The sequence below is a fragment of the Fukomys damarensis genome, unplaced genomic scaffold, assembly GCF_012274545.1.
Source record: "Fukomys damarensis isolate Sample0158 unplaced genomic scaffold, DMR_v1.0_HiC HiC_scaffold_3, whole genome shotgun sequence".
In the NCBI taxonomy this organism is placed as follows: Eukaryota; Metazoa; Chordata; class Mammalia; order Rodentia; family Bathyergidae; genus Fukomys; species Fukomys damarensis.
Window position 1 is genome coordinate 21470350 of NW_022900915.1, and position 26514 is coordinate 21496863.

The following is a 26514-nucleotide window of genomic DNA, read 5'->3' on the forward strand; positions in this document are numbered from 1 at the left end:
AAAAAAAAAAAAAAAAAAAAAAAAAAAAAAAAAAGCTCATCTGAAAATTAACATATGGTTATTAAATCAGATACAATAAATCTCCAAAACACCCACTTAAGTTTCAAAGCAAAATCTGCTGTGAATGTTCTGGAAGAGTGGGCAAAAAGGAAGTTTGTTGTCCTCTCCACCTCTGTGCTGAGCAGACAGCGTGACTGAGACACCAATTCATGTAAACGACAGACAGCGCGAGCTGCCTAGTGGCAGGAGGGGCCCCTAACTCTGAAGATGTCCTTCTCCAAGTTGACGACTGTTTTGTTTTACATTTAAATCATCAAAAATGAGAAAAACAACTTCCCTATTATGTGTTTACGTTCGTGACACTGTTGATTTTGTGAACTTTGTTATACTAATCTGGGAGTTGACACCTAAGGTTACTCATTAGCACACATTGATTAAGTTTAAAAAAAACACTTAAATGAGTTCTTACAACAATGATGAGTTAAGTCAATTTTATAAAAAGCAAATATTATCATGAGCGTGTATTTTTAAAAAGCCATACTCCTATACAGAAGTGCCAAAGTAGAAATTCTCCCAACTGGATGACCTTTGTCTTCATGGTGACTTTTTCAACTTATCATCCATTTTGGGATCTAATTTACCCTCTGAAGTACTGCTGATTTCTGTATCTGTAAATGTCCACATTATTTCTGCACAAGTGAAAATTTTAACACCTGCTTTCATGAATACAAATTTCATTCTTAAGTCTCAAGCTTAAGAAAATGATACATCACTTTCTTCTATTCCTAAAACACTAGATTAATAACTATTATTATGTATTGATCATGGAAGAGTTTGGCACTGGTCTGCATACCTTCTGCTTTTTACTTCAATAACTTTCATAACAATGTCAAAGAATAAATATATAGTAGAAAACTATAGCATCTTCATCATATGGACTGCAAATTTTGGGTAAAGATTATAGTAATTAAGTAGATCAACTTAAAGGAGGCCTAAAAACTGAAAAATGCACTACAAAACTAGAACGCTGCCTTAAAAAAAAACAAAAAAACAATGATTTTTTGAAAAAACACATACTTTGGAAGTGCTGTTTTAAAGGGTTTTAACACATATATCAGTTTTAATATCAGGATAGACCATCAGCAGAGGATGAATCAAAGCACTTTCCCGGTAGGTGAATAGACAAGTTCATAGCACCAGAGGTTTCTCGGCACTTTCCCCATGGTACAGGCTGGGGCTGTTGAACAAGGGAGAGAAGAATGCTAGGATAATCACAGTCATCAGTCCGCACTCTCTTGGCACTGACAGTCACTCTGGACCTGCTTACTACCCAGTTTTCCCAGTTGCTTTTGGAGAAGAAGCTTGAATTCTACAGATCATTTTGCACACTATGGAAACAGCTCTTCTAGAGAACATGTCTGCTTTTTCTTTTTTCTATTCCTCTCAGTATTTCTCCTCCCAACTTACAAAAGGGTGTGGGAGGAGAAAGTAACAGCAGCAGAAGCATACCTCTCCCCACAGCAATTCCAATGGATAATGATTTGAGACACTGGTGTCTGGCTGGATATTAACGAATGAGTAACACATATTTTTTGTACAACATATAGTTTCCAACTGTTTGCTAACAATAAAATTGAAGGGACAGGTATTCAGATTCTCAGGCCTATTCATTAAAAATAACTGATTAAAACTAAAGTTGGATACTCTCTGACTTATGACATCCAACTCAGAAGGAGCTCAAAAGGTTGAATGATAATCCTGTAATACATCCCTCCCATAACCACCTATTTATTTACATAAACAAAGCTCCTTTACATTGGTACTTATTTTTAAAAGGACAATTCATTGAGAGAAATGTTTCTATCACAATTTACAAAATAAATGATCAAATGGTGAGTTACGGACTTATTGTTCTGATCAATTCTCTACTATTAATACCAACTTATAATTCATTCTCTGAGAAATGTAACACTACTTAGAGCTTTAGGATGAGTTTTAAAACTTTACATATACATGCATATACATACATACATACACAAGTGGTTTTTGTTCTAGGGAAGTAATAAAAGGTCAACCAAGAACAAGACTCTCAAGCGTGAAACTGTTAGATTAAGATAAAATTCTGTGGGGGATGGAAATAGGAGTTCAAGGAAAAAATAATGTGAAATTTCTGGGTGTTAAAAGCAGAGCTACTGCAGGCTTTCTAAAGATGCAAGATTTTGTATCAAATCACTTCCCATGGATATGCTTATATTTAAATGTCACTAGTATTTACAATACCAAAGATAACATCCTTGCCAGTTATTCAAGTGTATAAAGAAAAATAGAAGCCAATTTTAAAATATATAATGGACACAGAGATCTTCAAATTCTTATAGAAATGAGGGAGTCTGACATAACCAACTCCACTTCATGCTGAGTCTGTTCTCCTTTTCTGCCCATTGAAGTGAAATTTCTTTAAGATACAGCATCTCAATAACTCACTTCCTTCATTTAGTCTTCCATGCCTCAATGACCACTGTCTCTGTTTGAACAGTTTCTGGCCAAATCATCTGCACTGCTCTCTTCATCTTCAGTAGAAATCACACTCTGCACACACTCATGCAGTTTCTCCTCCTAACATCTGTATGAGGGAGACTCCATTAACGTCACTGTTTCAGGATGATGAAATCAAGGCTAAACAGGAAGTAGCCTGAACAAGATCAAATGGCTGGTAAGCAGCAGAGCTGGGAGCGGGGCTGGGATGAGATGCAAGGGCCTAACTCTGGAGTATGAATCATCATACTTTGCCTGTGTTTCATCCTGGAGCCCCACATTAGAATTCAGAGCAACACAGACTCATAGGGGACAACGTTTTCCTGATAAGGAGCTGTGCTTTTTAGGTGCTGTCATACAGCCCCCAGATAACCTCTGAACCTGAATCTGTATAACCAGAACGTGCTTACAGTCCCTTAAAACAGCCTTCTATTCCATGCCCGTAGGGAATAATCAGGTTCGACAAATAGCTACTTATTTCAGTTTTTTAAAGTTCCAATTAACAGGGAAAAAAATCCTTAGCAGTCAATTACATATTATGATATTCCAAAAGTGTTTTAATTACCTAAGTCTGCCTAGCCATAACTTACTTGATGTTTCTACTCTTAAATCAACCTAAATATGGAATGTAGCCCTGGGGGAAGAATGAGAGACTGATTGCAAACTATTTTAATATTCTCATGCATCTTTTTATAGAAATAAAAACAACTTCAGTGAAGCAACAGGATCGTGTTACAAGCGTGGTGAACTCCAGGAATGAAAGAAAGCCCCAGATTCAAAAGTCTTTAGATGAATTCAGAAGCAAGGATTAAAGCACGAGATCTTATATATTTCTAGGTTTTATGAAGACTCTTTGATGGTTATTCCTAATTAATCACCTACTTTTTTTTTTATAGATTAAGAAACTGATGGGCCCAGGATTTAGCTCAGTGGTGCCACACCTGCCTTGCAAGCACAGGATACTGAGTTCAATCCCTGGTATTGGGGGAGGAAAAAAAAACTGATTCCATAAGACATTAAAGGACAAATCCAAAAGGTTACTCTACTTTGCTTAGTGGCGACAGTAAAGATTCAGATATCTAATTCGCAATGTGGTGACCTTAACTAGATGGAGCTCATTTTAAAAGTCAAGACTCGGGCCAGGGATTTAGTTCAGTGATTCTGCGACCTGCCTTGTAAGCACAAGGACCCAAGTTCGATTCCCAGTACCAAAGAAAATAAATAAATAAATAAATATCAAGACTCATGTAATAAATACACTTAGATTTAAATATTCAAAATTGCTCAGAGAAACTAAGCAACTCTGTTTCCTAAGTATACCAATGCAAAGAAATTATCCAGTCATTTCAGACAGTGGAAACTTTTTCTTTCTATAATTCTTGATAGCAGTTCATTACATTTTTTCCTACAGGCTCCTTACTTTCTTTTAGCAAGATTCATTACATACAGTACTTCTGTAATATGCTGGAAGAAAATAGGGCAAAAGTATTGCATTAAGATATTTCTCCTAGGGGCTGAAACATGGTTTACACAACACACACTTACTCAATTACCTGCCTAGTAAGACATAGTCCTAGAGGCGAAAAAATCTGGAAGATAGATATGTTTTCAGATTTGGGACTGCAACCACGTGCAAGTGAAAATGTACATGACACACTGGTAACCCACAGCAACCCAATTCTTCAAAGCAGCTGTTGATGTCAGAAAACCAGGGCACTAAAGTCTAATAAGTACAGCTCTGAAGACAAATGAAGCCACAGTTAGTAATGTCACTTACGTGTTACTGCAAATTATGTACTTTTTGTGAAGGCATAGTATCAAATATAGTACAAGGTAATGCAAGGGCTTCGGCATAGTATGTTCTAACTTCCCCAAGATTAACCAAAAGAAGTCAAAATAGTCTATTTGTTGATATTTGAAGCTTCAGTTTAATAAAACATGATTACACTATAAGTAAAATTAATTTCTGCCTTCTCTATCTTTAACCCCTTGAATATGTTATTCTACAAAATACATAATATTTTAGAAGGTATAAAATGGTTCCAAAAGGGTATTTCATTAAATTATGTGTCCTATAAAATGGATTTTTTATTTAACCTGACACAAGGCAAGAATTACATTTCATTAGAAATTTCTGGAATAGCTCTGATATAAAGCTTTTAAAGCTGGTGAGTACAAGACTTCCTCTAATTTAATATTTTTAGAAATTTTTTGAATGAGTCTGAGCGATAATGAAATGAAAAGCAGTTTTTTAAAATGACTTAAGTGATGCTAAGAAAAAGAGTCTTTCAACTTCACTTCTAATCATTTTCCAAATCTGGAAAGAATGTAAGTAGAAAAACTAAAGTTAGACACCATACCCAAAACAAAAAGTACAGTTGAACCAAGGCCTCTCGACAGTTTCTTTCAAAATCAGTATGACAAAACAGTTTATATAATTTGGGAAGTGTTGTTTGAGTTTTGTTCTTGATTTTGTTTTCTCCCAAAGATTACTTTGGACAGAAGTTACTTTAGGAGGAAAAGGGCCCAAGAGCAGCTAAAATAAATACTGAGGACTGTAAGGATGTTTGAATTACTTTGCTTTTTGAAAAAATGTTCTCATAAACTGAATTCTGAAGAGTTAAGAGATATATTCAATAAAGACTATCTATAATATTAACTTCTGTATGTGTGTGATACTGAGGATAAACCAAAGCCTTCTAACTGGGTTATTTCTCAGCACTTTTTCTTTTTTAAAAGTTTTTAATTTTGAGGCAGGGTCTTGCTAAATTGCCCAAGCGGGACTTGAATTTGCTATCCTCCTGCCTCAGTCTCCCAAGTGTTGGGAATATAGGTGTATGCCACCTCATTTTCTATTTTGTCTTATTGCTGTGAAATAATAAAATATTTTATACAATTACCTAGTTTAGTAACCTAATGCAATTACAATGTATAATCATAAAATATTAATAGTTTCTCTCTCAACTTTCATTTCTTTCTAGACCAGAAATTTGGTACTGTCAACAAAGACTTTAGTCATTAATATTCATGTAATAACTGTATGTGGTCAATTTAGAGGGAGCAAAGATATATATCCAAAATGTGAGAATAAACATTTTCGTTATTTGGAGTAGGTACAACTAAAACTCAATCTATAAAAACATGGACGTTGCATGAAATTTTCTTTGCACCTAAGACAAAAGATCACCTCTTGTGTATGTGTTTCGATCAATGACTCAGACACCTGATTTATAGGAGGCCGGAGTTAGAACGTGAAAGAGCTCCCAGGTATTTCTTAATTATAGGTATCTTAGCACTGTATAACCAAAGCCAAGACAAAAAAAAAAAAAAAAATTGAGGTAGCTGGAATGCCTATCTATCTCCTAGCACTCTGAACACGTCACAGATGAAGAGCACCGAATAGTGATTTCATTTAGACCTGAATGAACCAAGACCCAGATTATATGAGTCCCCAGGAAATGGTCAAAGAGAAGGTCACATGGAAGTGAGTCACAAAGACTACCAATTATGGCAAAATCTCTACAGCTGGGCTAAATCTTCTCTCGATGACAGATTTTTAAGGGGGCCTGGAATATACACATGGGGGAGTATATATCTTGAAAAAAAAAGTCATTCAGGTGATTCTGTGTCTCATCTCTCACCAACTACTTTAAAAATGGGGGAAAAATGTTCAGGGCTAAATAGAAAAAAAATGAAAGGTTTATATGTCAGTTTGAGTTTGTATATTCTGACTTCAGATTTAATCCAGTTAATTAGAGTAAAACTGTTCCAGAAAAGGACTCTAAATTAATTTTGCATATACTTATCTGTCATTTCTTACAAACTTCTAAATCTTTTTGCTTTCAATCACAAAAAAATCTAATATTGATCAAGAAATATGCTTCAACCCAATTCTATTCTATCCACTGAGAAATCCAGAGGCAACATGAAGTCTGAATATTTATTTTATTAAGCTAACACTGTATTCTTAGTGTCCTGTTCAGAATAACATCTATTTCTTAACTAATTAAGCTTTATTTAAAAGATACTTTCATTACCTAGATGTCAGAATTCCAGAGATTCCAGAATACAAAATTATATCTTGACACGTGAAAATATTTTTCCTGCTACTAATGAACAGAACGTAAGTACTAAGAAAAAGTGAAGACAGGTAAGAGTCAGGACTTCTATGGCTGTTTGAAATGCTAAGACTGGCCAGTTTGGTGATAAAAGAGAGGTATCTGCCCTACAAGCAATGTCCCTAAAATCTAAGTCTCTTTCCCAGAACATGAAGGAAAACTAAAGACACAAATGAGAAAGGAAACACATGACAAAGGAAAATGAAAAACTGTGCCACAGAAATGAGGCAGAAGCCAAGCAAGCAAATAGAAAAGGTCACGTTGGGAGCCCAGAAAATGTGAGAGTAACACAGAAACAGCCCTGTCACTTTGGGAGGGCAGGAGCCATTTGAATCTTCGTGGGTTCTGCTTCTGGTGAAGAGCTGTTAGGCAGCTCACTCCCCAAGGGAATCGGAGAAGAAAGATGATGACCATTTAGTTCTGCTTAGTGCAGTCTGTTGCACTAAAGAAACAGACAAGTCAGGGTCTATTAATTTCCAAATCAGCCATTGAGGTATGTATGATGGCAGCCACCAGCAGAAGAGGGCCACAAACCCCCTGTGACATGAGTTGAAGATCTCCTGGATAAGCTAATGAAAACTTAAGAGATGTACTGATATTGACAGCTCTATGTAAGTAAAAACAAAAGCAATTAAGCAAATATACCTGACTGGGAAGATGGCATTTATTCTGAGACACAGCCTATCTCCCATACAACAGATGAAAAAACCAAGACAAATCAAACTTCAGGACATGTGTGTGCCAAATCATGTGTCATCCTTCACTCAAAGAAGAACTTTTCCATTAAACAACAGTAGTTTTAAGCAAAATTAAAAATAGATGAGCACCTCTTCTGTGTGATGTTATTTTTCTACCCATCGAAAGAAACATTTGGTGATAGCCAAAAATGTAATTTTAGAGCTCTCAGGGGTGGCTTATGCAAGAATGTACCAACAAATGGTCAAAAACTATTTCTGACTTACAGAGGTTTTAGGAAACTCAATAAAAATTATTTCAGAACTACAAGCTTTCCTTTAGGTAGAAAGTGATTGCAGATAACTTACAAGTTACATTTATGGGATACAAAGTTAGTATCTAGGATTATTTTTCTCATTCCCAGAAGACCTACTTTCTGATCCAACTGAGGAATCATGGATTGTACTGAAAATACATCAGTAGTATTATCTAAAAGCTGCATGAAAGAGTTAGCCCGTACCTAATATTCTAAGGGAAGGGAAAAACTAATGAAACTGGAAGTTAAAAAAATTGAAGAAAAGCAAAATTCAGTGTGCCTGTTAATGGAGTTTATAATTAGTTTATAGAATTCTTTATTTTCTACCTGTATAAAGATTCAAGGAAGGATTATTTCCCCTTTTCTAATTTTCTTCACCCTAGCTAATAGCAAAGATAATTTAATGTGCATTTTTGTAAAGTCATTTTCTAAGACAGTGATAACCTGGGGTAAACAGCCTGGTCAGTGACATTACATCTGTGGTTGGAAAAGTACTCTACTCATTCAAAATCAACCCACACATCTGTGCAAGTGTGGATGTTTAGGCACTATAGGTCCACCCTGAAGGATCAGTCAGTCGCCCAGGGTTATACTCCTAAGAGGATCAAAAGTCAATTTCCTATCAATTTAGGTAATAATGATGATGGTCTATACTGTCTAAAAGCAATAAACAATTGGCCGATTTTATACTCTACCAGCTAAAGATATATAAACAGGATTATTCAGGGTTTTTTTTGTTTGTTTGTTTGTTTGTTTTGTTTTGTTTTGTTGTACCAGGGATCGAACTCGGGCCCTTGAGCTTGTGAGGCAGGCTGCGGAAGCACTGAGCCAAATCCCCAGCCCTAGAATTTTTTTTTTACAAGTTACACTGTTGTGATACATGCTACTGCAATACATTCTACATTTAAGGAGGCAGGTCTTCGTGTGTATTTCACCACTAGTCAGCGGTCCACTAATTGAAAGCCTGGTCTTCACAATAAGGTTTCTAGTAAAGGTGCATATGACTAAAGCAAATGCTGCGCTGCCACAGGAAGGAGAGTATGTCCAGAAGAAAGAACACATATATGTTAGGGAGTGAAATGTTTCATCATTTTTATTATCATAAGGTTAAGTATATACTTTGAAATCAAGTTTAAAAGATTAAATCAAAAAGATTAACTCTAAAAGCTAATTACTCATAAAAAGTTAATTACTCATTTATTAAAAATGGCACAAGAAAAGCAAGGCTCCAGAAACCAGTATGTTTCACGACTATGTCTTCTTACCATGTACGCTGTACAGGCGGACTTTATGGGCAACATGTTCAAAAAAGCAAGTCACTTCTGAATAAATCCTTCCATGTGTCACTCTGACAAGGGGCAGTGTTGTGTAAACATAAGGCTGTGGAGGGAAAGACATTTTAGCAAAAATATTTTAACTTCTAATCCTTTCTAAGGCATCTTTATTATAGGATCCCAAGCTGCAATATATATCATCTAATTTTTGCAACTTCAAATGAAAACTAAAGCTCACAACATGTCAGAATATGCACACAGTAAATGGTGAATATAACGTTTTTGTTATTAAAAACTGTCAATTGCTTACAATTTGATTGGCATAGATGATCAACAAATATTTCTCCCAGCTATAAAAAAATCTCTAAAACAAATCCTACTATACTGTACAAACACTTACAATACTCATTCTATAGCAGTAACCTTATGTCAGGCAAACGTTTTTTATAACCAAGGCCCCCTAATGTTCAGGGTTCAGGGTAGGTTGTAAGGATGGCAACAGGGAGTAATCTAGATAAACAAGCAGGATTCAGGAATAGTTTAATCAGTCCATTTTACTAAAGCATAAAACACTCTTTTTACATGAGATGATTCCCTGAATATAAAGCAAATTCAGACTTGGGAAAAAAACCTACTTGGAAACCTTAGGTTTAGTTTTCTTTTAGAATCTAAATCTGAGAAAATGTGGGAACGAAGCACAAAACTTATGTGATCTGAGAGTAAACTTAAAGCATTTATGAAGAACTTTATTTTCAGTATTAGATGCTTTAGCTCAATAACAGCATGAAAAGCTAGGCTTCCAACGTGAACTACTGAAGCGGCATCAGCTTGCAGAATTGTTTCATTTTATTCCAACCGCTTTGGAAAAATATTTTGAAATTAATAAAATGCATAATAGTCCATAGTGATAACTTTCTTGTACCTAAGTATCACATAGCCAGAAAGTGAGGAGTGAAGGATGATGGTTTCTGGGCTCCTACCACTTTCTGCCACTTCTTTCCCTGATTTATTTTATTTTCTCTTTTTGTAAATATTTGAGAATTTTGTTTGTCCTTCTTACATGACAGATATTTAAACATAAAATGACTTTAAATAATTTAATTACTATTATCATGCATAGTATTCCACAGTGTAACTATCCTTGTCAAAAAAATAATAAAGTAAAAAAAAAACAAACAACATCTGTCCAATGACACAAATTGGAAAGTAAGAAAACTTATTTATACCTAAAATCCAATGCCCATTCTGGAATGCCCACTGAGAACTGCAAATTTACTGCCTTTAATTCTTTGTGCTAGTCTTTTATGTGACGAACACAATACTAAATATCTAACACTTCGTTTTGATTATCAGACTCCCCTAAATTTTAGACTAAAATCACCTTCTCAGTTGAATTTCCCAGCAACAAAACATTAGTGAGAATATTCAGTTGATCTTGAAATAGAACTTATAAAGGTATAAAAACCACAAAGAAATTCTGAAGAAAAAAAAAGAATACAACTGACTACTTAATAACTGCAAAGTACTAGAAGAATAATGAACCAATTAAATGATACATTCAGGGACGATTTTTGCAACATATAGGGAAAAAGGTTTAATTTTACCCCATATCAAGACTACTAAAAGATCAACAGGACACACCAATAGAAAAATGGTCAAAACTGTAAACAGAAAACTCATAAAAATTTAGGAAAGATAAGTGAATGTATAAATGAAATTCAACTTCACTAGTCACAAAATCTAAACAGAAAATGTTTCAGTTTAGTTAGTTTTATAGGCAAAGCTTTTCATATAGTTCTCAGTTCTTGGAATGGTAGAGAGTTGTTCAAGAAAACACCAGTAAGAATATTTATACAGTCATTAGCTAAGGAGAAGACAGGCAGAGTGTATCAAAAAACCTTTATAGGCTTCATATACTGCAAAAAAATGTCTTCTAAACAGCTACTTGCAGGAAATAATCAGAATTACACAAAATGAATGTGACAAAGCTTATTGGAATGCCACAGCAGTGAAACATTGAAAGTACATAAGCAACATCAGAAAATTCCTAAACACAACCATGTATTTAATGTTAACATACCATCAGACGTGACCACTGTTAAAAATGAAAAATACATAAGTGCAGTAAGAAAGAACTGAGAATTGGGCCAGGGATTTAGCTCAGTGGTGCTGCCACCTGCCTCCCAAGCATAAGGACCAGAGTTTGATCCCTGGTACAAAAAAAAAAAAGAAAAAAGATTAAATAAGAACAGAGAATGGGGAGAAAGGAATATGTGTAAAACAATACAGAAATAATATATCAAAATGTCGGAAGTGTCTCTCATGGAAAAGTAGACCATTTGATACATTTTATTGTTTTCTTCGTAATTTTCTACATTTTCAAAAGAAATGCACCAATAACAAATGTTGGCGGGGCTGTGGGGAGAAAGGAACCCTTCTCCATTGTTGGTGGGTGTGCAGACTGGTGCAACCACTGTGGAAATCAATATGGAGACACCTCAAAGAGCTGGGACTAGAGGTTCCATTTGACCCAGCCATCCCTCTGCTGGGTATCTTTCCAAAAGAATTAAAAGAATCATGCCACAGTGATATAGGCGCACCCATGTTTATAGCGGCACAGTTTGTAATAGCTAAAACTTGGAAACAGCCCATTTGCCCATCAGTTGGAGACTGGATAGAGAAGATGTGGTTTTTCTATAAAATGGAGTTCTACTCAGCCAAAAAGAATGAGAAATTAGAGTCATTCATAGGAAAATGGATACATATTGGGGTTACATGCTTAAATGAAATAAATAAGTCACACATGTGTAAATACCGAATAGTTTCTCTGGTGTGAGAAATTATAATTATAAGTATGATCCTAATGGTATAACTGAATGTGAAATAGGAAGAAAAGGGCTAAAGGTGTAGGGGAAGTGAGAAGGATAGGGGAGGAGAAATAAGGGAAAAGAAAAAAAATATGAGAAAATGAAAAAATGGAAATAAAGTTTTTGTAAATAGAGAAGGTAGGAAGGGGTGAAGGGAGGGCAGGGGTATGGGAAAAAATGAGAACCAAGACCTGTCATGTAAAGATACAAGATCCCAATGATGAATGTAACTGTACTGTATACCTAAAATGTACCAATAAACTCAATGAGGAAAAAAAATGTGAGCATTCACATATATAATGTTCACAGGCAAGGACAGGAAAAATTGTTTTACTAAAGTGTTAAAAAAATGGCCCAGTGGACAAACTATGTTTCCCATAGAGCTATTTAGCAGGCGTACCTATGCTGTGTGTTATACATATAAAACATCATGACAGTATTCTACCCCATCAAATCTATGCGTAGCATTAATTCGTTGGACCATACACAAAGTCCAACTCTGACACATTATTCTAATTTTAAGTACAAATTGTTAAGCACCAGTAAGGGTAAATACAATATGCAGTCAAACATTTATCCCTAATAGACAAAAAATGATAAACCGAGACATACTTGTTATTTTCTGCCTTCAAACTTTTCCAATAAGTACTTATTACATGTGGCATCTCATCGGCACCACTTACCTGGGCATTACCATCAGGTAGGAAGAGGTAGGCACCACTTTTGTCTCTTCTGCTTGTGGTTCCATACCAGGAAAACTGCACTTTTACTTTATGGTGCTTACCATCTTCTTTAGTTATCATTTTCTAAAGATAAAAATATTAAAGCAACACTATGAAATGTTAACCATGTTGCATTTGATCCCATGTAAACATCAACTTAAAAAAAAACAGAATATGTTGAAAAATGTTAATTGAAAACCTTAATTATTTAGCCTCAGAATTTAAAAATCTTTATTATAGTAACAAAAAGTCAGGACACACTTCATCAAGGAACAAAGAGGTACACAAATTAGGAGCTCTAAATATACTGGTCAAACTTTCTGTAGAAAGAGCAAATTTATTTATTTCCATTGTGCATGAGGAAATACTTTGAAAAGTACAATAAAAATAAAAGACAAGTTAGAATAAAATATAAAAATTAAAGTGATATGCAAATATACTTCAAGTTTTTTCTTATCAGATTAAGCAAGCATTTTTTCTATCAATTTGCTTTCTAAGTTTCCACAGACATTCTTGAACATTTACATTTTCCTTACTCCTTTTTGGACCAGTAATAGTCCATGAAGCAGCACCACCACAGACCACACGTGTGGTCCTGCAAAAGGTACACACAGCTGCTCATCCGTTCCTTCTCCCAAGGTATCTGATGCAGCCCTAGTTGAGAAGATTGTGTCCCCATTTACAGAGTTATCCATACATGTAGTAAAAATGATGAATCTTAGAATTACTTAGAGCATACCTCCATAAGCCCAGACTGATCAAACTGAAGTATAACAAAGGAGTTCTCCAGAGTTATAGCTTTGTTGGCATTTATCATATTCTTTATCTTGAAAATTTCACTCTCTTCTGTTTTACCATTATATATAACATAATCAGCCACATGTGAATTGGAACCGTCTGATTCTAAAATCTTATATACTTTCAATCCTAGTGGTGGTATATGTGCTAGAAAAGAAATCTTTAATAAAAGATAAAGAAGATCATTTATTAAAGAAAAGTGTTACTTCCTGAAAGACAAATGATTAATATTTTTAGTTAAAATAACAAACTACCATATTTTTCTTAAAAAGAAAACATAATATTACCACCTCACAGGAAATATGATCAACTCACATTGATAGGATTATCAAGGGCATGAGTGTTTTTATCCTATAAGTGAAACTATACGATCATTCTCGATTATTCTACAGCATTCTTTTTTTAAAATTAGTTCAGATTAATTATACAGAATAGTGGGTTTCAGTCTGTCATGTTCACAATACACGTATACCGTAACTGTTTGATCATCCTCTTCCCCGTCACTCCCTCACTGCCTTTCAATCCCTCTCCTCTTCACTAAGCCTTTTACTTTCAGGCCATCTCTATTTTCAAAAGTTATTTTGTATTTTTTTCTAGATCTTCCCTATGAAAGAAAACATGCAGTATGTGCCTTTCTGAATCAGGCTTATTGTACGTAACACGATGGTCTCCAGTTCCATCTATTTTTCTGCAAATAACACAATTTCATTATTCATTCTGGCTGAATAATATTCCATTGTGTGTGTGTATATATATCTATATCACCCTTCATTCTTTCATCTACTGATGGGGAATCTAGGCTGCTTCCATAGCTTAGCTCTTGGAAATGTGTCATGAGAAGGATGAACATGCAGTTTTCTCTACAGTATACCAGCTTTAATTCTTTCAGGAATCTACCAAGGAGTGCAATAGCTGGGTTAATAGTAGCTATATTTCAGTTTTGTTGATGTAATCTCCATCCTCACCTATATAGTGGCTCTACTAATTTATATTTCCACTACTGCAAGAGTTCCTTGTCCTGTATCCATGCCAGTATGTATTGCGTTTTGTCTTCTTGATGACAGTTACTCTGACTGGGAGTGAGATGAGATAGAATCTCAACATTTCCCTAATGGCTAAAAATACTGCACATTTTTAAATATACTTATTGGCCACTTGAACTATTTCTATTCAGAGAAGTGTCAATAATTCAGTTCATTAGCTCAGTTTGGAGTTGTTTTCTGATTGTAAGCTTTTTGAGTTCTTATATATATTCCAGATATTAATTCCCTGTCAAAAGAGTAGCTGGCACTCAGACAAACAAGTAAAAGCAGCTAATAAACATATGAAAAAATGTTCAATATCACTGGTCATTCAAGAGATGAACAACACTGAGATTTCACCTCACCCCAGAAAGAATGGCTGCTCTCAAGAAATCAATAACAAATGCTGGCAGGGCTGTGGGGAGAAAGTGACCCTTCTCCATTGTTGGTGGGAGTGCAGACTGGTGCAACTACTGTGCAAATCAATATGGAGATACCTCAAAGAACTAGGATTAGAAGACCCATTCGACCTACCTATTCCTCTGCTTGGCATTTTTCCAAAAGAAATAAAAGAATCATTCCCCACTGATATATGCACACCCATGTTTATAGCTGCACAGTTTGTTATAGCTAAAACTTGGAAACAACCCAATGCCCATTAACTGGAGACTGGATAAAGATGATGTGTTTTTTCTATAAAATGGAGTACTACTCAGCTATAAAGAATGAGAAACTAGAGATATTTATAGCTAAATGGATGCACATTAAGGCTATACACTTAAGTGAAATGAATAGGACACATAAGCAAATACCAAATAGTTTCTCCGGTGTGAAAAACTAAAAGTGTAAATAAGGTTCAAATGCTATAATTGAGAGTGTGAAATAGGAAGATATGTGTTATGTGTTTTTTCTATAAAATGGAGTACTACTCAGCTATAAAGAATGAGAAACTAGAGATATTTATAGCTAAATGGATGCACATTAAGGCTATACACTTAAGTGAAATGAATAGGACACATAAGCAAATACCAAATAGTTTCTCCGGTGTGAAAAACTAAAAGTGTAAATAAGGTTCAAATGCTATAATTGAGAGTGTGAAATAGGAAGAAAAGGGCTAAAGGGGAAGTGGGGAGGGGAAGGAAATAAGGGAAAAGAAAAAATGTGAAAAAAGGAAAAAATGAAAACAAAGCCTTTGTAAATAGGGAAGGGTGAAGGGAGTGAAGGGAAGGCAGGGTTATGGGGAAAAATAAGACCCAAGATACATCACATAAATAAAGGCACAAGATCCCAATGATAAATGTAACTGTATTTTTTGCTTTAAATGTACCCATAAACTTAATGGAGGAATAAAAAAGAGTAGCTGGCAAAGATTTTCACCCATTCTACAGTGTTCCTAGCAGATGCCTAAAGGAGGAAATTCTCTATAAAGGTTACAGCTTATTGTAAACAATGATTGTTTCTAGGTATTACAAATCATTTCGTAGTATGATATTTCAGCACATTAAGATGGTGAATGCGATTACGTAAATATTAAACACATTAGTTCAGTCTGTACCAGCCACTGCCCACTTGAGGGATGGCAGGCATCGAACAGGGAATGGAACATGGACATGTATAACACATGACCCTCTTTCCAGGAGCTGTTCCACTTTTTTAAATCAGTTATTTCCTATAAAATCTGACTAAATCAGTGTAACATTTTCCTGTCTACAAGATTATGAATTATAATAGCAGCCACCAATGGCTTTTGACAAGCAGAAATAGTTCCTACTCCATGAGGTCTTCAGAAGTACAGTTTAAATTGCACTTCAGACTATAAATGTTTAACTTTTCCAGTGATACAGGTTAATATTGCTTAATTTAAAAAAAACACATAAAAATCTATTCCTTGAACCTAGATTTACCGCAATTACATCTCAAAAAAAGCACCTTAATTATTTTAGGAAGTCTCTCTTCCATGATGTGTTATGTCACCCTTGCAATGAAAAGTTGAAACTATTCCAAATCAAAAAGGATGATATTTATCTTGACTACAGAGTGTGCAATTGTCATTAAATACTTAGACCAAGATATTCAAAATTTCTTGAGTAATAGTTACTTCATTACTTCAGAATCTAGTTAACAATGTACATACTTAAAAAGATATGCAACATTCACGCTATACAATACCATGTAACCTACTAATAATATGAAGTATACCTACTAACAACGATGTTTACATTTTAAGAGAAACACAACCTCTAGTGTCACTCACCTGGCCTATTAAATGGCCTCATATTTATAATTTTAACCACATAACATATACCAGTGGTGAATAATCTATGGCTGGGTGCCACGGTGGGCAGTTTGGATATCACTAAAATCTCTAAAGGTTCGCCATCATTGATATGTGCCCAAATGACTGCTCAATGGACTTATCATGGGACTCTTATACAATTATAAGCTATATACTGGCTATATATATTATTGTTAAAGAATATTTCTTTATGTTCTAATCCACAACATACCTCATAGGCTTGTCCTGAAACAGTGACTGCATCATTCCAAACTGCGCTGACTTGGACCTCCACCGGTCTCCCAGAATCAGAAAGCACTTGCACCTTGGGGGAACTCACACAGATTGAAACCACCGAGTTCCGGTCTTGTTCTAAAGGATTATAGACCACGAGGTACCTGCAAAAACAGCTGTGTCACTACTGGAATCTCAAAAAAATTTTTTTTACACACTCTAAAACTTCAGTTTATAGTCACTCACAGCTAATACACAGAGAAGAGCTAAAAAGAATATTCTGGTAGAACTTTAAAGAACTGGCAATTTCACTGAAACAAACAGCACACAAAACAAAGAGGATGAAATAATGATTCAAAAGCACTTAGTAAAAAATAAAATGAGCCAGGTGTGGTGGCACATGCCTATAATCCCAACACCATGGGAAGCTGAGGCAGGAGGATCACAAGTTCCACTGCAGGCAACTTAGCAAATTAGTGAGAACCTGTCTCACAGGCCAAGCCATTAAACCGTGAGGATACGGTAGTCATGTTAGTGAGAAAATCAAGGATGCTGGATGCTTCAACGGATAATTATTTGAACATCAGATTTAAGATAGAAGCACAGAAAAAATTTTAAGTGTTCAAATATTTCTTACAAATAACAGTTATGTTTAAGACCACAGATAAAAAATAAAAGTGTTAGGCATGCTGCTGCTCAGGGCAAAGGAACTGAGTTCAAGCCCCAGTACTTGAAAAAAAAGAAAGTTTACAAATGGAAGACATTCATAACCTTCTAATACAGCTTTTCCATATCCCAGAAGATGACTTATGTAAATATGATTTTAGCCATCTATAGAAAAGAATCAGCAAAGTACAATAAATGCCACAATCTCTGCCTAATTTTGCTGAATAAAAAATTCAGTCTGTGTTTGCAATTTAGCCGCATTTAATTCCAATTAAAAATAAGTCATTCATTTTAGACCACTAAAACACAGCAAATTATACTGGTACATTGGCAGAATCTCATTATTCATATGCGTATTTTATACATGGTGGTTTTTTTTCTTTCTCCAGAAAGTTGTTTCTGGAAAAAAGATCACTTGAAATAAATCCACTACCCATGAGGGCCTAATTATATAAAGTGTAGGTAAAAAACCAATTTGATAGGGACTTGAGTAGAAAAAGGAATTAAAATCATTAAAATAAATTCAGACAATATTTATGAGTATTTATTAGTATGAATAAAAAATGAACTAAGATTTTTGGCAGAATTTTTCCAATATTTTATATTAATACATTATGACACCCTTCATGAAAAATTTAATTTTTACAGAATGGTCTTAAACATAACTGTTATTTGAAGACCTAAAATTTTTTCTATGCTTCCATCTTAAATCTGATGTTCAAATAATTCTCTGTTGAAGCACCCGACATCCTTGATTTTCCCACTTACATGACTACCATATCCTCACCGTTTCATGGTTTGGCCTGTGAGAAGAAATGTTCTAAACAATTATGTGATAGATCACATGGAATCTGCATCTTGGCATGATTTATTATTTTATTTCATAATCAATTTGCATCATACAATCTCCAAATAAATCACATGCTTCGAAGAGGATGTTTCACTAACAGCCTTACTCACTGATTCACTGGGACATATTTTCATGAACCGAAATATTTTGTTTTCCTAGACAAATCTGTAACTTCAGAAGCAGACTAGCTTTGACTAGTTAATAATAACTGCTTCTCCCTCTAATATACACAAACAGAAGCAAGCTAACATCTGTTAAATAAATCAAAGCTCAGTATGTTTTCCTACAACTTGTTGCTTTCAATTTCATTACAATCCATTATGAAATAAAATTAGTACCTACAGTAACCAAAGTAAAGCAAAAGACAAAGTAAAGCAATGAATAACAAAGGTTAAAAAAAGAACAATACCTATGAAATATTTTCCTTATAAAATGCTTATCAGAAGAAATATTTTGGTTTAAACAATATTGTGCCAATGTGGTGGCACACACCTGTAACCCCAGCACTCAGGAGGCTGAGGCAGGAGAATTGCCATGAATTTGAGGCCAGCATGGACTACCTAGTGAGTTCAAGGTCAGCCTGAACTACATAGCAAAACCCTGTCTCAAAAACAAACAAGATTCTGGAGTATCAAAGGAGACAATACAATCACAAGAATGTCCTAATCCTATTAGGTCTATCCACCTATGAATCGGGACAAAACCTAACTTGCATCATTCACATTCACTGAGATTCAATATGCACAAAAAAGAACAGATGATGGAAGCCACCTATTAAATACAAAAGTATTTAGGAAGAGCATTGAAACCGCCTACCACAAGCTGAAATTACTATTTATCCACAGAAGCAACTGACAAGCAGAGTGAGAGCAGTGTCCCCTGGAGAGCTGTGCTCATGCGATGGACTCACCAACCTGTCTGCACCTTCCTCTCACCCCGCCAGAGCTCACACTGCATCTGACTGACCTCCCACCCAAAACCACCAGGGGCACCACAACCGTCAGAGAATTCCATCAGTTTACCCCTGGGAGCACACCATGTATCTACACGGCAGAAGAAAAACAGGCCCCAGCCGTTCATTCTCTGCACCAAAGAGGTTTACACCAGAAACCCCCAAAGGAGTGATTTACAAACCTAGTTAGTATGCGAAGAACTCTGGACAACGATGGCCTGAGGTCAGGTCAGTTTCCTAGGTCTACTCGGGGACCTGGAGTGAACAGAGCTAGACCACCTGTGGGAGCAGGCTTTGAAGGAGCCACTACACACTGCCAGTCACAAGGCTGTGGTAACATGTAGTGAGTGCACCCAAGCAATAAAGTAGGTAATAAGTATCCAGAATACTAATTCTTTCCCATAGGAAACTTAAAACATGATTCAGGCTTCAAGCAAATAATAGTTTTAAGCATACATTTGGTTTTGTACCATATTAAATCATTTTATACTAAGCTGTGAACTAGGTTCTATTTTGTTTCTTTTTAGTAGCTAATTAGTATTTGATTTGACCATAATGATGTTTCTACTGTACTAAATGATGATGTAATTATCATGCCAAGAATCTATTCAAAAACTAAATGTGTAGAATATATGAGTTTAATGCCGCACTAAGAAAATAATTTTTAACATAATTAGAGATTCACAGCATGTTCAAGTCTATCACAGTACAAATCCATCTGACACAGAAACTCTGATCTGTGTACATTTTAGATAGAGTACAGAGAAACAATCATAAATTATATTTCCCTTGCAAGTAAGTGTACTATCACAAATTAACTGAATTTCATTGTCATTACTCTGTTTAATAGTCAAACACCTGTTACGCTGTCAGTATTCCCAAACACGAGTTTTTTTAAGACTTTCAGTTGTGAATGAAACCAACAAGTATTAATGTTATATGACACCCCTTACCTACTGAAAATTAACAATACCCGATCTACATTAACAAAAGAAAAGAGTACCACTAATATCCTGAAAATGAGGAGAGCTAATTTCTCCATTACTCAGGAAACAATTGTTTAGGAAGATCAGAGGTTTGCTGCTGTTACTGTAGTTTTCCTTCAATTTCCTCTACATCAGCATTAGCATATTGGCTATTATCAGTCACCAAATCATGTCCAGTCTCCTAGTTTTCATCACTGACCCTGGACCTCGATACCTTCATGTTAAGGATAATTGTTTCAATTTTCTCTGCGTAAGAACTTTGATCTATGAATAAAGTACTCATAAAGTTACCTGCCAACTGAATTAGAAGTCAAAAGATGACATACTGCACTTCAGTGGGGACAGGAACAGAGGGAAATTGAGACATCAGTATATCATGTCAAACTGGCAATTACTTTATTGTAAAACTGGAATTCCACTGTAAGTGTGGTTCTGTCCTTAAAGATTCTACAGAGAATGTATATATTTAGAATTCTTTCACTCCTTTTGCAGAAGTAATCCCTGAGTTTTCTCTTTGAGGCAGGGCTAATCAGTGCCCACTAGAAGGTGAACGATACATTTATACCACATTAGTGTCCTTCCTTCCTGGAAGGACTGGATGAAGAACAGGGTGGAGGGAATATGCTACTTGATCAGTGGGACCCTGAAATTATCACTCAGAGTGCTTCCGGTATGTCTGACCAGCCCTCAGGACTCTATCAGCAACCTATGAGGCACAGCTTTTCATCCCTCCCATCAGTCAACTGACCTTGACTAAAAAGCACTACAACAGTGCTCAGAACTCAGTCGTAACTCTGGAGTTATCTTCTTAACCACAGCACACACAATCAAGTATATAAGTCTTTTTGGCACCCAGGGTTTCCTGTGGAGATTCCCTGGTTCCATATTCATCTGTGAAGAACGCGCGTCTCAGCTATGCAAAAGATTCCCACAGAGCCTCTCTCCTCAGGAAGCTTGGATGAACCAAAGCCTATTTACAGTGCAAATACATTACATTTGTGAAAGAAAATTTACAAATGGGAATAATGGAATAGAAAAAAAAATCTTGCTATACATACAAGAGTTTGTCTTATGACCTCACAGTATTCGGTAAGCAAAGACAGTAACTGAGGAAAACATTTTAATAATACTAGCTATTTCCATAACTGCATAAGGAAAATAAAAGTGAAAAACATTGTCACATCCTCCATAAGTGCATTTAAAACCAATTAAGCAGGCAGGTGAAGATTATATGGAAAATAATTATAACTTCATGTGCCTACCACAGTTCCTGGTGAAGAATAATGTTCAATAAATAGACAATGAATAAATAATGCAGAAAAATCCCACTGGGAGAATTTACCATTTACAAATTATATCTACTAGCATGGGGTCTTAACTGTTTTGTTAGAGACTTTTATTTTTATTATTTTGATTGCTCAAAGAAGCAGAATAGCTAATTATTCCCTCTGTAAATAGGAAATGACAGACCCAAGGTCATAAAGTTAAGACCAAAGCAGACCAGAACTTTGATACCAAATCAGTAGCAACATATTAAAAATTCATTACAATAAAAAATATATGCATCTTCTCTAAACTTACTAGTGAAACAATCTAAAAAAGAGTTCAGTATTCTGAATACAGAAATACATGAGTTTATGTTGAAAGGCACGAGATTTCTTGCAGTTTCTCACACCAGAGAAACTATTCAGTATTTACATGTGTCTCCTATTTATTTCACTTATGGCCTCAACGTGCATCCATTTAGCTATAAATGCCTCTAGTTTATCATTCTTTATAGCTTAGTAGCACTCCATTTTATATATAAAAACCACATCTTCTTTATCTATTCTCCAGTTGATGGGCATTTGGGCTGTTTCTAAATTTAGCTGTTATACTGTGCTGCTATAAACATGAGTACACATATATGGCCGTGTTATGATGCTTTTAAATCTTTTGGGAAGACACCCAGCAGAGAAATACCTGGGTCAAATGAGACCTCTAATCCTAGTTCTTTGCAGAATCCCCACAATGATTTCCACAGTGGTTGCACCAGCCTGCACTCCCACCAACAATGGAGAAGGGTTCCTTTCTCCCTACATCCCTGCCAGCATTTGCTATTGGTTCATTTCTTGACAGCAGCCATTCTTTCTGGGGTAAGATGGACTCTCCGTGTTGTTTTCATCTGCATCTCTCGAATGACCAGTGATGATGAACTTTTTTTCATATGTTTATTTGCTGCTTCTACTTCTTCATCTGAGAAATGCCTATTCATTTCAGATGTGCATTTTTGAACTAGGTCTTTAAATCTGGAGGTATGATTTTTTAAAAGTTCTTTATGCAAGAGGAAATGAGGACCAAAATGTACAATACAATAGATAATGTAAAATAGGAGAAAAAGGTCCAGAAGCAAAGGGGAACTATGGAGGGCAGTGGGGGAAAGGAAAGAAGGGAAGAAAATATGAGAAGAAAAGGAAAACACAGAAACAAAATTTTTGTAAATAGGGAGGGGTGGAAGGGATGGAAGGGGAACGGGGAAAAACAAGAACCTAAATATATCATGTGTGGGTTCGAATTCCCAATGATGAATGTGATCATAATGTATTCCCAAAATGCACCAATAACCTTAATGGAATTAAAAAAAAAAAAAAAACAAGAAAGTTATGCAAAAGAAAAAAAAGACATGGGACTTCTAGATTTAAAGACATTTTGCTATTTTTCACCCTATTTTCTAGATTTAGAACATAATGCTTACCACGTTATTTATCAGGAAAAAAAATCAAGGTATTTAAAACAAACAAAGTCTTTGAGATCTATTAGATCTTCAAAACTGTGTGACCCCTGACTCTGGAGTAAGACACAGGCAAGGTCAAATCCCCACCATGCCACTTAGAAATGAGAGGCTATTGTGCCAGGGATTTAGCTCAGTGGTTCTGCCGCCTGCTTCACAAATGTAAAGTCCCAAGTTCGATCCTCGGTATTAAAAAAAAAAAAAAATAGAGGCTACGGAGAAGCTATTTCATTTTCCCTAGACTTGGTATTCACATCTGTAAAATCAGGAAATTATTGTTAGAATTAAGTGAGAAAGAGCTTAGAAGACCACCCAGCTCAGACCAGGCACAAAGCAGACTCTCAATAACAATCTATTGCTCCTTTCTCTTATGATCCTCCTTGTGGTATTTTATAACCAAGAACACCAGTACAGAATCACAGCAGATAGAGGAATGGATAAGTCAATGAGTCCAGGCCACTGCAGTGCTATAAATACTTATTTTGAATAAAGCACTTACAAATCTAAATAAATTAGCAAAATCATACAATGATAAACAAATCTCTTGAACTAAGAGTTCTGATGAAATGATATCGGTCAGGGCTTAAGGGCCAATACCAGAAAAGTGGCTGTACACTTCCGGATATGAACACATAGTGTCTACTGCAGAAATACCTTCAGAGTAGGAGGGGACAGAGGCAGAACTTTCAATATAAATAGGACAGCTAATCAGGCTAATGTAGGTATGATATGCAGCATGCACACACAGAAAAGGAGCAGCGAGGATGATTAAAATCAACTGGAAGCTGAGTGTAGCAGTGCACACCTATAAACCTACTACTCTAGAAGGCTGAGGCAGGAGGATCCCTTAGCAATCTATCAAGGCTCTGTCTCAAAACAAAAAAATAAAGGTTGACAACATAGTTCACTGGGAAAGCTCTGAGTTCAATCCCCAGCAGAACAATTAATTATAAATTAATTTTATAACAAATGAGTATACTATACATACAGAAAATTACAAAAATTAACTGCAGAACATAAAAATAAAAATGGAGATAATAATCTTTCTAGGCAAGGAAACCAACATAACAGAAAAAACACAACTCTCTCCAAATTAATTCATGAATTTATGCAATGCAACATTAAGAAATATTTTGTCCGATTTCAGATTAATTAAAAAATTTAAAGACTTAAAAAATGATACATAATTAGTAGGAAAAACAAATACATACCTTGAGGTACAAAGGTCTTACTAGCTATAATAGAAAAAAGCCAACAAAATAAAAAGCCGACATATTTGGGAACGCAAGGATAAAACTTTTTGTCTTAAAAAAATTAAAGGATGAAAATTTAAAACATAAAAGAAAGGATACTGGGTAAAAAGCTTTTACAAACCAGTGGATATACAGACACTCAAAAGAAAATAAGCATTTTTAAACACTCAAATTGAAGTTGAAAAATAAAATGCTTATATTTCAGAGGCAAGGGAGTAGTTGCTGATGGAGAAGAGTACTGTTACTAGGCAACTACAAGAGTCAGGGAGCAGATAGTATTAATTTGTTTTGAGACTAACAGAAGAGCTGAGCAAAGAACTTCAAGGAAGTGAGTAGCCTTGTGTAGTCATCTTCACCTTGGGGTGGGCAGCCAATTCTCAGCTGGGAGGGCTGAGAGCTCTGTGCAAAGCCCAGAACAAAGCCTGGAGGACGTTACTGGAATGACGAGAGGACACAAGACTGGGAGGTTTCAGATACACTGTTTTTCTCATCGGGACATCTAGAAAAACTGAGACTACATAGAAAGAGAAGCCTAAAATCTAAACAGAAAGCTTCTGAAAGGCAAAACAGAACTGTCTCAGCTTTAGAGCTCACTACAGACAGAGTAAGGCTCAAGACTACAGGAGGCTTAGTTAAAAACTTAGCCAGCTGAACAAGACGGTAGGCAAATCAGTTCAGTTCAGCATTGCCCTTGGTAGAATAATACATTCTAGAAGGAAAATAATTTCTGGACCTCTGTAAGTTTTCTACACAATGTCTAATACTCAGGACAAAATTATGAGGTATCCAAAAGACCGAGCCATATAGATGAACACCAAGAAGAAGGACAAAAGAACCAGAATTACACATGACCCAGATGCTGGAGTTAGCTGATCAGACTTTAACATAGCAATTAATATAGCCAGAGAAAGAAGAAAACAAGACTAATACAGAGGCAAAAGTAAAAAACAAATTACACCACAGAAATTAATACATTATAGAACAATCAAAATTTTAAGGGGATAAATACTTGAAATTAATAACTCTGCAGATGTGCTTAACATGAGTACATTTGGCAGAAGTTAATATAAAATATGCAAATTGAAAGAACAAAAAAATGGCAATGGAAAGCACCTTAGAGACATGAGCAACTCAGTAGAAAGGTTCAATACTTGAAATAAGATGTGTGTTTACTGAAGAAAGAAAACGACACAATACAAACATGTGAACGTCTAAGAATCTTCCAAAAATAATGAAAGCAATCAATCCACAAATACAAAAAATTTCTTTGAGGCCCAAATGATGAAAATATACCAGGATGTACCATGTTCAGTCCTCGCAAACTCCCCAAAAGGCAAAATCTTAGAAGCAGCCAGTAAAAAAGCATTAAAAATGTCAAAAGACCAAAAACAGTGTCACCCACTGATATATCAGAAATGAAGAAAGCCAGAGATAACAGAATCACATAAAGTGTTTTTTAAATAAAACTGCCAACCTAGAAATCCGTAAGTAGCCATTTTTATATTTAATTGAATTATTTTAAAATAAAAAATGGTATTAGACAAATAAAAACAGAATATTGGTTAAAGGAAGACTGTAGAAAATAAAATAAATCCCTCAGACAGAAGGAAAATAATTTGTGCATAAAATATGGAAGAAAAAACTGAAGAGCATAAAGGGAAGCTAAAATGTCTAAGAAATTTTAGGTGAATATCAACTACATAACACAGGAGCAATCGTTTCAATTACACAATATTAAGTCATCTAAATTTGCTAGGACAAATATTAAAAGAACAGTAAAATCATCTATAACCTAAAATTTAGGATGAAAGATATTAATAACAAAATTCAATCTCAAAGTCAAGAAAAGACAAAGGAAGGAAGGAAACTTATCAAAATATTAGCAATAGTTATTTTTAGGAGGTGGCGCTATAACTCATTATTTTTCATATTTTCCAAATTTCTTATATCTAATATTTATAATTTTGCAACCATAAAAATAAAAAATTGAAAAAATAAAACTTTAAGAGTTCCTGTCTTTTAATCTAATGGTTTTTATTTTTAAAAATTTATTATAAGGTGATAAATAGAAATATAAATAAATAGCAATATTCTAGAAAAATTTCATATCTAAACAATCTAAATATTTTTCAAAACTATGCAAATCATTATATTTATTACCTAACCAATATGATTGAGGGAACATGTTAATAATAAAAGTA

At 35.1% G+C, this 26514-nt stretch overlaps 1 protein-coding gene across 1 annotated transcript in view; it reads right to left on the bottom strand.

The window, feature by feature from the left end:
* Positions 1–26514, bottom strand: part of Man2a1 (mannosidase alpha class 2A member 1) — a 175779-nt gene that overhangs the window by 34310 nt on the left and 114955 nt on the right. Inside the window, exons 13-16 of the mRNA XM_010632228.2 lie at positions 16835–17000; positions 13247–13465; positions 12469–12591; positions 8910–9024 (exon numbers count right to left, since the gene is read on the bottom strand). Coding sequence (XP_010630530.1) covers positions 8910–9024; positions 12469–12591; positions 13247–13465; positions 16835–17000 — 623 coding nt within the window. The remainder of the gene's footprint in view (positions 1–8909; positions 9025–12468; positions 12592–13246; positions 13466–16834; positions 17001–26514) is intronic.